This window comes from Lathyrus oleraceus, chromosome 7 (assembly GCF_024323335.1).
Source record: "Lathyrus oleraceus cultivar Zhongwan6 chromosome 7, CAAS_Psat_ZW6_1.0, whole genome shotgun sequence".
NCBI classification, from domain to species: Eukaryota; Viridiplantae; Streptophyta; class Magnoliopsida; order Fabales; family Fabaceae; genus Lathyrus; species Lathyrus oleraceus.
Genome location: NC_066585.1, coordinates 13,504,749 through 13,516,800, shown reverse-complemented (window position 1 = coordinate 13,516,800; position 12,052 = coordinate 13,504,749). Strand labels below are relative to the sequence as shown.

Genomic DNA, 12,052 nt, shown 5'->3' with positions numbered 1-12,052 from the left:
TGGAACTCATTATTCAGAAACTGATGACGTTACACGTCATATACTCAAAAATCAGAATGGACTATTAAAGCTACACAATAACAAACCATTAGGATACCAAAATTGTTCTCACACAAATACAACATTGTTATCATCAAAACTCAAGGTATCAATGCAGAATCAAATCTTATTATAACACATCCATCTTACAAACAGAAATAATAATATTAGCCAAAAATAATATGTATCTTGTAAACACCAGAATAATGATTAAACTTCTGCAAGTAGTCTCCAATCTCTTTATTAGCATTATCAAATTCCATTATCTCCCTAGAAATCATTATACAAAATTCGTCCAAGATATCAAGGACACGTCTTTCTCTTTCAGTGAGAAACTTATAATTGAATCCATTTATCGCCTTAAGGTCCTCCGTCTTGTAAAACACAAATCGATTTTTTTCGTTCTCTTCAAATATTATCATAAATTGGTCATCTTGCCCTTGACTCTTGCCAACTTATCTTTCTAGCTTTTATAATTATTCAAATTGGGGGTGAAGAGGACCTTCCCGGATACGCCGCACTGAACTCAACCGCCTGCTAAACGGAGCCGGAGTTTTTCGCCGCCAGCCACAAACAGTTACAAACTCCGTCCAGGTTTTTTTTCTTAAAAATTTCATTCTTCTTTTAATAAATTTTCCCTGATGCGACTTGCGGCCGAATTGACCGCTCTCGCCAAAGGCAAATCATCAGAGAATTCAGCAATTCCCCGATTAGGTGCTGCTAAAGTAGAAAATTGTTCTGGTGATGCTGAAGTAGATAACGATTAAGATAGTCAAATTGTGCTTATTAGGTTTTGTTGCATGCTGATTATGGTGTTTAATATTCAGATTGAAAATGTAACTCCTGGTTAGGGTTACAATACAATATCTTCTGTTCATTTCTTTTTCAATTTAACCAAAACACGTTTTCAAACAGGTTGTGTAAGGTTCCTGAACTTTACTTTCATCCACAATGGCTAACAAATCTAAAGAAGAACCTAACACTGCTCCTAAACCTGATACATGGTACAATCTCACACTAGGACCTTCTTTCAAAGATGATTCCGCTAACAAATACTGCACTCTCCGATGTAAGCTCTTCCCAACATATTACCTAATACTATTCTGTTTGCTATTTTTAATTTTTTTTTGATTTTATGTGTTGAACTTTTTATAGATGAATTTAAGCCAGCTTCAGTTGATAAGACTAAACCAGGATTGCTACGCAAGAGCAAAGAGAATAGAGTTTCTGTGGAGTTTCAGAACAACCAAGTAGGAAAACCCAAGGTCACATTTGAGGGAAATAGCGAGGAATACAAGGAAAACGATGCTGTCTTGTTCTTTGATGGTCGTACACTTCGATTGGAGCGGCTTGATAGGGCTGTAAAGCAACTGCGGCATCTTCGAATGCCCGGGGAGTCTTCAGCTGTTGCGTCTGGAATGGTTACTGCTCCATCTGGACCACCTTTGGATCCTCGGTCATCCCCCATTGGGAAGCCCGTAAAACCAGCATCTTTTGGCACTGCCCGGGGCTCAAATCAAGCTGTTGCAGTAAGTGCTTACCAACTATCTTTAGCATAGTTGTTTGTTTTTCTTTTTGGGTTTTATGTACTTCTTAATCGAGGAAAAGAACGTGGATTATAATATGACTTGAAGCCGGTGATTGATATTTTTGAGGTTGGTATATGTTGGGCTTCTAAGTGAAGCACATATACTCTTTTAGAAGGTGTTAACATTTTTTCTGTTTTGCCTGAGCTGTTGTAAATGATTCATTCCTTGTACTTATCTGTTTTCTACTTTTCTTAGTTTATTTTCTTATATTTACATTGGTCTGCACAGGTTGAAGTGGAACGTATTGATACAGGTGAACCTGAAAATTCTGGTATGTATGATACGAATAGAAGCTTTCTCGCAGAATATATAGACTCTGTTGATTTTCTGATGACCTGTGAGATAGTTTGCAGAGATTTGCTTGGTATTTATTGAACTAAATTTAATGTTGTACTTATCATATGACAGGCATCAAATCTGGTTCTAAGAGGTCATATGATCAATTAAATGAACCACCACATGTTTCTACTACCTCACCAGCTGCCATAGATGAAGCTGAGGAACATAGAGATATAGACATTGATGACCTTTTTGGAAGTGGAACACCTGAGGATGACAATAATGTTGAAGAAAAGGATAATGTTGGATTTGACATGAATGTTCCTATCACTGATGATGAGATAGCTGATGTGGATGATAGTGGTGATGAGGTGGACAAAGGACCCAATGCCGCCGAAGCTCTCAGAGCCCAAGTGAATGCAGAGGGGAAGGGTGAAGAAACATCTACTTCTAGCAGTAGCAGTGACAGTGGAAGCAGCAGTGATAGTGGTAGTGGAAGCAGTAGCAGCAGTGATAGTGGAGGCAGCGATGACGACTCAGTTACTTCAATATAAAATTGCACAACCATGATATTTTTCTATATTTTCTTTTTATCATTTTTCGTTTTTGTTGCAAATATATATAGAATGTGTTTCTTAAGCCTAGGTTAGGAGAATGTAGATTCTAAAAGGTTGGGAATTTTGTTAACACTGAAAAAATATGTTGTTGGAGGAAACTTGTTGGACCATTATGTCAATATTTAAATATAGGAAGATGAATTTGAAAAAGTTACTTAAGTCAAGTTCCACATTGTGTGTTAGATGAAAAAATTCCTTAGTCATTCATTGCTTAGGTGAGATATATTTCTTTTCTCACTTCATTATATAAGGAAAATCTTTGTTTCATTTCAAAATACACCAAAAACTTATTTTGAGGTTTTTCATCCTCACTCTCATAACTCCGTTGAATTTTTTGAGTATTTTCTTGAATTCTCTTTAGAGGATTATGTTAATTTCTTCTCGTTCGAGTTGAGAAATTACAAGTATTAATTTTTGAATTCTCTTTCGGAGAATAATTTGAATTTCTCTTGGTTTGAGAAATTATTATGACTGTATGTTATACTAGATACCACGAGAGATATTTATACCATATTTAAATGGTCTTTGTATCATTAGAAGTGTATTTCTAGACCAATTATCTACCGTGTAAGTTGTAATCGTACAATATAGAATTGAGCGTAATTGTACAATATAGAACTAAGTTGTTTTATCCTGGAGGCAGTGCGTTAGTTTGACTGCTTTGCATAACTTTGTGCAGTGTCGTGAAACGTCTTAAAGAGAGTGACCTAGTACGCGACTTGACCCGGTAATTTCTTATGTGGCTAATTTTCAAAACCGTGAAACAACAATTTTAAGACGTTTCGAACTGTCATTGCTACGGAAGAAATTAACGGTAAAAAAATATGGATTTAGATGGAACACTTAATAGTATTGACGCTGAATATGCTACACATATTAAAGCGGACGATTTACAACTCAGGAAAGAAATCACCTTATGAAAAGAGAATGATTACAAAAATCATATTCTGAATAGACTCACAGATGATATGTGATTATTACAGTAGTTGCGATACTGCAAATAGGTTTGGGATGCTCTGAAAAACAACTGTGACACGAAGAAGTTGGAGCAAAGGAGTATGCAGGTAGTCGCTATCTCAAGTATCAGATGATATAGATGAAAGATCCGTGGAGACTCAATGTCAAGAACTTTAAATGATTGCTTATGAGATCATCCCAAAAGGCATGTGTTTAAATGAATCATTTTAAATTTCCTTTTATCATTGGCAAACTGCCCCATAGTTTGAAAGTTTTTAAAATTATGCTTTGCTGTAAAATAAAAGAATTTTTAATTGAGAGTCTGATTATTTGCCTGAAGAAGAATTATAGAAACATGATAAAAGAGAAAAAGTTTTGGTTGTTTCAAACAATAAAAAGAAATTCGGTGTAGTTCTGAAGCCATTTGGAAAATAATTAAAGAATCAGAACCGCAATGTTGTAAACTGAAGTAAGAATGAGAACCCTTAAAGGCCCCAATTACTCCAATTGATAGGCAACAACCACCACCATAACAAAATGACACTGATGTTTTCTCTTGATTCAATTGTGGAAAACTATGTCATATGATTAAAAAAATGTAAGATCAGGCTTGAACCTCGTGCTACCCCTAATGCACATGTTAACCTGACTGATGAACAATTTATTACTTTGATCACCGAAATCAATGTGATTGGTGATTCTGATGGTTGATAGTTAGACACTGGCTCCTCTCTCCATGTTTGTTATGATCGTGCAATATTTAAAACATACACGAATAAGTAAGTGTTGTTAGGAGTTTCCCACACCACTAATGTTGTCGGTATTGGGGAAGTGGAACAGAGTCCACCTCTGAAAAAACTATAATCTTGAAGGATGTCGTGTATACTTTAGAGATTATAAAGAATCTTGTTTCTGGTTTTCTTCTGAATAAGGCATGATTTAGTCCGTCTATTGGAGTAGATTTGTACATAATCACTAAAAATGGTATTTTTGTGAAACTGTTATGTTTAAGACTTTTGCGAATGAAATTGAAATTCAATTTATTAACAAGATTAAGAGAATACATAGTGATAAGGGAACTGAATATTATTTCAGTTTATTTAATGTATTTTATAAATAACATTGAATTGTACATGAAACGATTGCACCATATTCTCCTGAAATGAATGGTAAAGCAGATAGAAAGAATATAACTCTTATTGAACTAGTTGTTGTTATTACGTTGAGTTCTGGTGTTGCATCTCACTGGTAGGGGGAAATTTTGTTTACTGTTTGCTATGTCCTAAATAGAGTTCCCAAGTCAAAAAGTAATATCTCTCCTTATGAGATATTAAAGAAAAGACAATCAAGCTTGTCTTATTTACGAACTTGGGATTGTCTGGCGCATGTCAGAATTTTGGATTTGAAGCGAGTCAAACTCGTTAATAGAGCCTATGAATGTTTAGTCATTGAGTATGCATATATCTGTTTTGAACTAAATGCTAAAATGAACATAGAATCAAATGATGTTAAATTCCATCAAGACAAATTTTCTTTCAAATTGAGAAATAGTGGGGGCACTGAGTCGAATTACATTAATGTGATAAGAAGCATTGAAAGCAACAACTAAGTAGAAATAGAACTTTGACGAAGTAAAAAAGTAAGAGTTTCTAAAGACCATGGGCCCGATTATGCGGCTTATAATGTAGAAGAAGATCCAATAAATCTTCAAGAAGCCTTGTCATCTTTGGGTGCAGATTTGTGGCAAGAAGCTATTTATGATAAGATAGATTCTTTGGAATCTAATATAACCATGCACTTAGTAGACTTGTCTCATGGTTGTAAACCAATTGTTTGTAAACGTGTTTTGAAGAAGAAACTAAAACCTGTTGGGACAATTGATAAGTACAAGACTTGCCTTGTAGCCAAAGGTTTTAGGCAAAGAGAAAATATAGATTTCTTCGATACTTTTTCTTCAGGAACTTGAATTACATCCATTAGGGTAATTATTTCAATGGATGTTATTTATAACTTAATAGTACATCAAATGGATGTTAAAACAACTTTTTTAAACAATGACTTAGAAGAAGAAATCTATATGGACCAACTGGAAGGGTTTATAATTCATGGGCAAGAAAACAAGATCTGAGTCTGAGATAGAGTTCAAGACAATTGTGTCACTCTTGTTGAATCAGAATCCTATTTGTTACACAAAGGTTCAAGTCGTAGACACCTTTTCTTATGCACAATCTTAGAAATGTTTAACGTTTAAGCTACGCGAAAAATACCCGAGCGCATCACACACTCAAAGATACAACAGAGTCGCCATCGAACTTTATTTATTTCCGAAGGAAAGGGAAAACATCGATAAAACCCCGAGGAAAAGAGAAAAGGGTAAGGAAGTAGGTTATGCAAGGAGGATGTATTAGTACCCCTAACATCCATGGTACTCCATGAGAACCGTTTTGAATGTTCTTTGCAATAATATATGTTATTATCTGAAGATTACTCGCGGAAGGGGAAACATGGGTTAATAGATAATTGTGAAAAAAGGTGAGAAATAGATAATTGTGCTTGCCAAGGATTTGGGCCCTCGTGCCTACGTATCATCATTTATGCAATGAGAAAATCAGAGCTCCTTAGTTCGTGGAACTAGGACGGATGCGTTAGTTATTTTTAGTGGACAGTATTAACGTTCATGTTCTACTATCGACTGGCTTGTATGCTCGAGCATGAGAGCTTTAAGTGTCTATCTATTTTCGGTAGAATGGATGAACTCGGATCGCACTCTAGCAGTTAAACATTGCTTGCTCGCACATGGAGGCTTAAGCGTCGTTCACGGTAGAACGGAAGTAACATGTCCTTTCTGAAAAGGTTTTAAACTGAAAATGAAGCCCAAAGGCAAAGCTGAGTTTGATGAGGTGAGTTTTCTTTTATTCTGAAATGAGAGTCATGATTTGAATCGTACTAAAGTCTATGAATGGAGATGAATACAATGAGCAATTGAGTCATTTGTACCACATCCAAAGATAACCAGAATGAGGGTAGGAACTCTCTAGTCCCATTCCTTCTCCATTGCTTAGGGCTCGTATCGTACAATCATAATCGTAGGATTAATTGTTTTTGGGTTTATTCACAAAAGTGGTTTTAATTTTATTGGGAGAACAAAAGGATAGAAAGTGAAATCCTGACAGGTCGAAGTCTGATCTTCAGTCTGATCTTCATTTTGTGTAGAAAGACTTATCAATTATTCGATTTAAATTGCACTAAAGTCTAGGAATAGAGATAAATACAGTGAGCAACTGGGTCATTCGTCCCGCGCCCAAAGATATTCAGAATGGGGGTAAGAATTCTTCAACCACATTCCCTCTCTACTACTTAAGGCTCATGACGTGCAATTTGCATCATAATCGATGAATGTTGAATTTGAATTTCCTTGCAGCTTCCCATGATGAAAGGTTGTCTTTGGATGATGAAGAGGCTTGTTAACCACTTTGAATCAAATTGTGCTAAAGCCTATGAATAAAGATGAATACAGTGAGAAACTGAGTCATTCGTCCCGTATCCAAAGATATTCAGAATGGGGATAAGAATTCTCCAATCCCATTCCTTATCTATTACTTAAGACCCATGTCACACAACTTGACTCATAATCGACAAGTGTTGAATTTGACCTTTGTAGAGCTAGAATAGTAGTCCCGTCTTGTACTGATTTGAATAGCTTGAATTCTTGATCTTGATCTTTGAATCTTGATTGAAGTTGGAGATCCAGTATCCAACATATATTGATCACAAGGACTTGCTTTATCAAGTGATAAAGGGTCTTTTGATCACTTGACTAAGCTTGGAGAATTAAGCATAGTCAAAGGATTTAGTCGATCAAAGCGTACTTTGATCAACTTAATCAGTTGGGAAAAAGTTAGTTGAAGTGAATACAACTACCTAAAGGATTAATGATTATTGGAATATTTTCTAAGTCCTAAAAGTAGGGGAACATGCTAAATTGAACTATTTCTACACCTAGGGGTAAAACAGTCATTTGACAATTTTATGATTATTGAATTAAAGTTCTAATTATGCCAATCTAGTTAAACTCCATTTTAAATCCTAAACAACTCTACTTTCTAAAATTCAATTAAATTCTAAAATTAATCCAATTTCTAATCAAAGTTAATATTCCTAAAAATTCTATTTTTACCAACCAAAGCAATTATTCTAAATTTAATTCTAACTATCCTAATCTTTCTAATCTGATCACACTTTAAACTCCTAATTAACTTCTTAATCTCTAATTAATTCCCATTATTTAGTACCAAAGGGTATTTACTATAATTAAAAGTATATGTAAAAAGGATTGCAAAAAGAATTAACAAAAAGAATCATAAAACAAGCAAAATAAGGGGGTTTGATTCAGCAAAATGAGGCACTAAAGTCAAGAAATGGACACAGGGCCCATTACAGGCCCAAAACTACTAGCTTGAAACAGGGAGGTGTATGAAGGTATGAGGGTGCGGACATCAGTAATTGGGCCCAAGGCATGGAAGCCCAGTGGCTCTCAGCAAGGGATGTGAATTCGGAAGCAACACCTCATGTGCTCGAGTTGCTTGCACGTTTTCCTTGTGGCCAAACAACGTCCAAACTAACCCTCTTCCCTCCATCTAAGAGTCTCCTCCTCCGTGCCGGAGTTTGCCTCAGGCGGCGGCGGAGCCCTAAACCACCGAACCAATTATGTCAAAATCTTCTTATCCCTGCCCTGATTCCGAATCTAAAGTCTAAATTTCACAAACCTTCACCAATTCAATGAATCGAAACATATTATACATGAACCCTAGAAACAAAATGTGAAATTAAAATGCAGCCTCTTGGAATTAAAGCCCCCGGGATTGGGGCTTCGATGTCTCTAGTTGAAACCTACATTCGGTACCGAGTTTGGAGCAAACGGCGGTGGAAATGGAATACTCACCGACGACGATGACGAGGCGGTGACCGGAGTTCAGGTAAATCCCCTCCTCCTCTTTTTCACTCTTCGAATCCTCTTCTCCTTCAATCTTTCCTCTTCTTCTTTAATCTTTAGCCTGTAGGAATCGTTTGTTCATGAGATGCGTGTGTTGTTTGTTGCAACGGAGAGGGTGATGAAGGTCGAAGCTCAACTGTTTAGAGCTTCTGATGTTGAAGCTCTAACAGTTACGGTAATTGAGAGCGTATGGTGAGAGATTGGGATGAGTTTGCAGGAATCACACCAGCCATGAATCAAGGTGATAGATGAATTTATAGAGCTAGAATCATAACCGAAATGGGCAACTCGGGTAGCTCTGTTAGGGAAGTTCAATATGTTAGTCAATTTGGAGAGGAAAGTGGTTAAACGGTTAACTTTGTTAGCTCTTCGGTTAGTGAGGTGTTGGAATCAGTTATGTTTGTTTAATTTGCAGTTAGTTAGAAATTAGGAAAACTGTTAGGATGAAATTGTAAGTGAAAATTGGAATGAAATGCAAATTCTTTTTTTCTTGTTTGAAATGAAGTCAGTTAGTAATTAGTTTAATAAGATTTTGTTATTGTAAAATTTGTGTGAATTAGTTAATGAACCAGCTAAGTGGAATTAATTGTTTGACTAAATCTCATATGCAACCCAATTATGAAATAGTCTAATTGCCCAATGTTGGTGCAGGGTTGCTACTTCCACGTTACCTGGCAACTGGTATGTGTTAGAGGGATCTACGCCATTGGAATTGCTATTATGAACTGAACTTGTTTAATATGATAATTAACATTTGTCCAAACTGTTCATCATCTACTATGGTTAGGGAACTAGGATAGGTTGGTTTCGAGCTGCAAGTTTTAAGTTTGTTGTTAGTTAATGTTAACTGGAGCGCTGCCAACTACTAGTTATATGATGGAAATTGGTGTGATGTGGTCAGAAAATGAAGCTGTCATTGCCATGCTTGTGTGACTTGCGGCGTTTACGGTAATGTTCGATACATGACGTGTTCCTGATACTTATACATACTCTACATTGATGCATGGTTTGTGTAATGTTGGTAGAATTAACAGTTTGCCTCTTGCAGGTTTGGAGCTTAATGTTGGGGAAATGGAGTTTCAGATTGTTTGCGTGTCATGCTGCGTATTGGTTATAGCTTGTGTACGTTCACGTTTATTTCCTCATCATTTCTGCCATGGCTCTCTCTCACTTGGGACACGGCTTCGAGTTAGCAAATATCCATTTCATGTTTTCGAATTATGTGTTGTTCTTCGTCAATCTTTTGGAGATCAATATATTCGTTATCTTATTCACTAAGCAACAAGAATTGAAGAACTGAGGTTGGAACATCAGGATCAACCACATTCAAAGCAATGCATATTGACGTCTCCTGAGAGCTTCTGATGATCCGTTTATAAGAATTTCCATGATAAGCTTAAACAATATGGTCAAGCAAGCACTATTTGATGATTGTTTAACCACAATGAGATCAAGGCATGTTATACTGTCAGAACTTAGACTTCTCGGAAACATAAACCTTTCATCTCGCAGCTTAGCCATGCATGTCAGTGCTACCTGGGATAATATGAATGCCATCCTCAGTGAAAAGTCTGGAGAAGCAGATGCAGTGAAAGAGGAGTCAAGGATCTGAAAGAGAATTTCAGATCGATCTTCAAGCATTGCTAATCTTATAGATGCATATACCTCAACAATCTGAGACCAAGCAGACAACATATGCAGTTGTGAAGCTTGCTCCTCAAGATTTTTATTGTATTTCCATCCCCATCTCAACATCTGTTGAGTTGTCTTTCTTACATCACTTAGCTCAACTTTATTGCTAAGATTACTCCCCTGCCAAAGTTTGTCATGGAGGGAAGCAAGGTCAATCAGTCAGTCACCTCTTTCAGAATAATAGTAGACACCGCCCTTTCCAGAATTTATTGGACTTTCTAGTATGTCTTCTGCCAGTAAGTCATACTTCATACTAGAGGTGGCAATTGGATCCATTAATACAAAATCCATCCATCAAAAAATTCATTCAATCCATCCACTGCATAAAAATTAAGTTAATGGATTGAATTAAATCCATCCATTTATAAACATGGATTATCCAATCCATCCAACATATTTTAATGATCCAATGGATTTTTTTATCTAATTTTTAAAAAATAAATTATTTCAAATATCAATTTTTTTTTTGAAAAATAAAAAATAATTTTTTTTTTCGAAAAAAAATCAAATTTTTTTGAAAATACAAAACATCTATTTTTTTCAAAAATTTAAAAATCATTTTTTTTGAAAAATACCAAAATTTGATTTTATTTTTGAATTTCATTTTTTTACGAATATAAAAAAATTATTTTTTTTTCGGAAAAAAATGATTTTTAAATTGTTTTTTCGAAAATACAAAAATATATTTTTTTTTTGAAAAAAAAACTGATAGTGTTTTATTAAAAAAAAACAAAAAACTTTTTGAAAAAAATAAGTGATTTTTTTCAAAAAAAGGAATGGATGGATGAATATCCATCCACTAAAAATATGATAATTGATGGATTGGATGAATTTTATTTTTAATGGAGGGATTAGATTGGATATTTTTAAAAACTTTTAGTGGATTGTTAATGGACTAATGGATTGTTTTGATCCATCTATTAACGATCCAATTCATATTCATCCAATCCATCCATTTTGCCACCCCTACTTCATACCAACCATCATACTTGACGACTTATTAATAGGATATGGACATCTAAACTGGATGATTTCAAGCAATTCCAGTTTTGAATGTGTAGCGGGGTATTCGTTACTATTAGAGATATTGACTAAATCCAAGGTAAATCATACAAGTCGAGTCGCCACCGCACTTCTATTTATCCAAAGGAATGGTTAGAAAGCGAACAAAAACCTAATAGTTTTAACTAAAACTAGTAAAAGAAACAGAGATCTGGGTAAGGGGGTTGGTTATGTAATGGGAAGGTGTTAGGCACCCAAAACATCCTACGTACTCCTAGGGAGTCCTTTTCATACTTGTGAAGGTTGTTGTCTTGTGAAAATTTGTTTGTGCAAACATGATTGAGGAGATGAGAAGAGAATGTACAAGTTATTTACATTTTGTGTTTGGATGGATAAACCCATTGCCTACGTACCATCTTATAAAAAGATTAGGATCAAAACCTCGTAGTTCGGGGTAAAAATTTCAAAATGAGTTGGTGAATTGATTGGTCCAAAAGCCTTAAGGTCTTTTGTTATCAAAGGGAGAAAACTCAACCAAACCACAAATCCATCATGTGAGGATAGCTTCAACATGCTAGTGAGGGGTTAACCCTATAATAAGCATAAAAGACTCATTGTCCATCACTAAGGATATAGGTGAGTATTACATCTACCACAAGGATAACTCAAACCTAATAGCTAAAGGTTATGGAAAATTTGATTAAGAAGGTGGCCATTGGAACCACAAAAAGAAGTTTGAATGGGTTATATTTACCAATTAGAAGTATATACAAAAATGGTCAAAGTTGACTTAAAGATTTCATTCAAAATAAGTGTTATGAAAAGAAAGTTTGAAAATCAAAAGCATAAGGCTTAGGTTTCTAATGTTTGAAAACAATAGTTAA

At 35.3% G+C, this 12,052-nt stretch overlaps 1 protein-coding gene and 1 long non-coding RNA gene across 3 annotated transcripts; both read left to right on the top strand.

Annotated features, from left to right (window-relative positions):
• Positions 1 to 241: 241 nt before the first annotated feature.
• Positions 242 to 2,688, top strand: LOC127102132 (lisH domain-containing protein C1711.05). 2 transcript variants are annotated; one of them, XM_051039542.1, is made up of 6 exons: positions 242 to 404; positions 507 to 633; positions 955 to 1,108; positions 1,195 to 1,568; positions 1,857 to 1,899; positions 2,037 to 2,688. In XM_051039542.1, exons 3-6 carry the CDS (start codon positions 991 to 993, stop codon positions 2,459 to 2,461), a joined length of 960 nt encoding a protein of 319 aa, XP_050895499.1. In that variant the 5' UTR covers positions 242 to 404; positions 507 to 633; positions 955 to 990; the 3' UTR covers positions 2,462 to 2,688. The 2 variants fall into 2 exon arrangements, with proteins under 2 accessions (XP_050895499.1, XP_050895500.1); XM_051039543.1 differs by having other exon boundaries at positions 242 to 615.
• Positions 2,689 to 7,982: 5,294 nt separating this feature from the next.
• LOC127102131 (uncharacterized) lies at positions 7,983 to 10,371 on the top strand. Its single transcript, XR_007794706.1, has 3 exons — positions 7,983 to 8,457; positions 9,126 to 9,422; positions 9,523 to 10,371. It is a non-coding gene; the product is annotated as an uncharacterized LOC127102131 (long non-coding RNA).
• Positions 10,372 to 12,052: the final 1,681 nt, after the last annotated feature.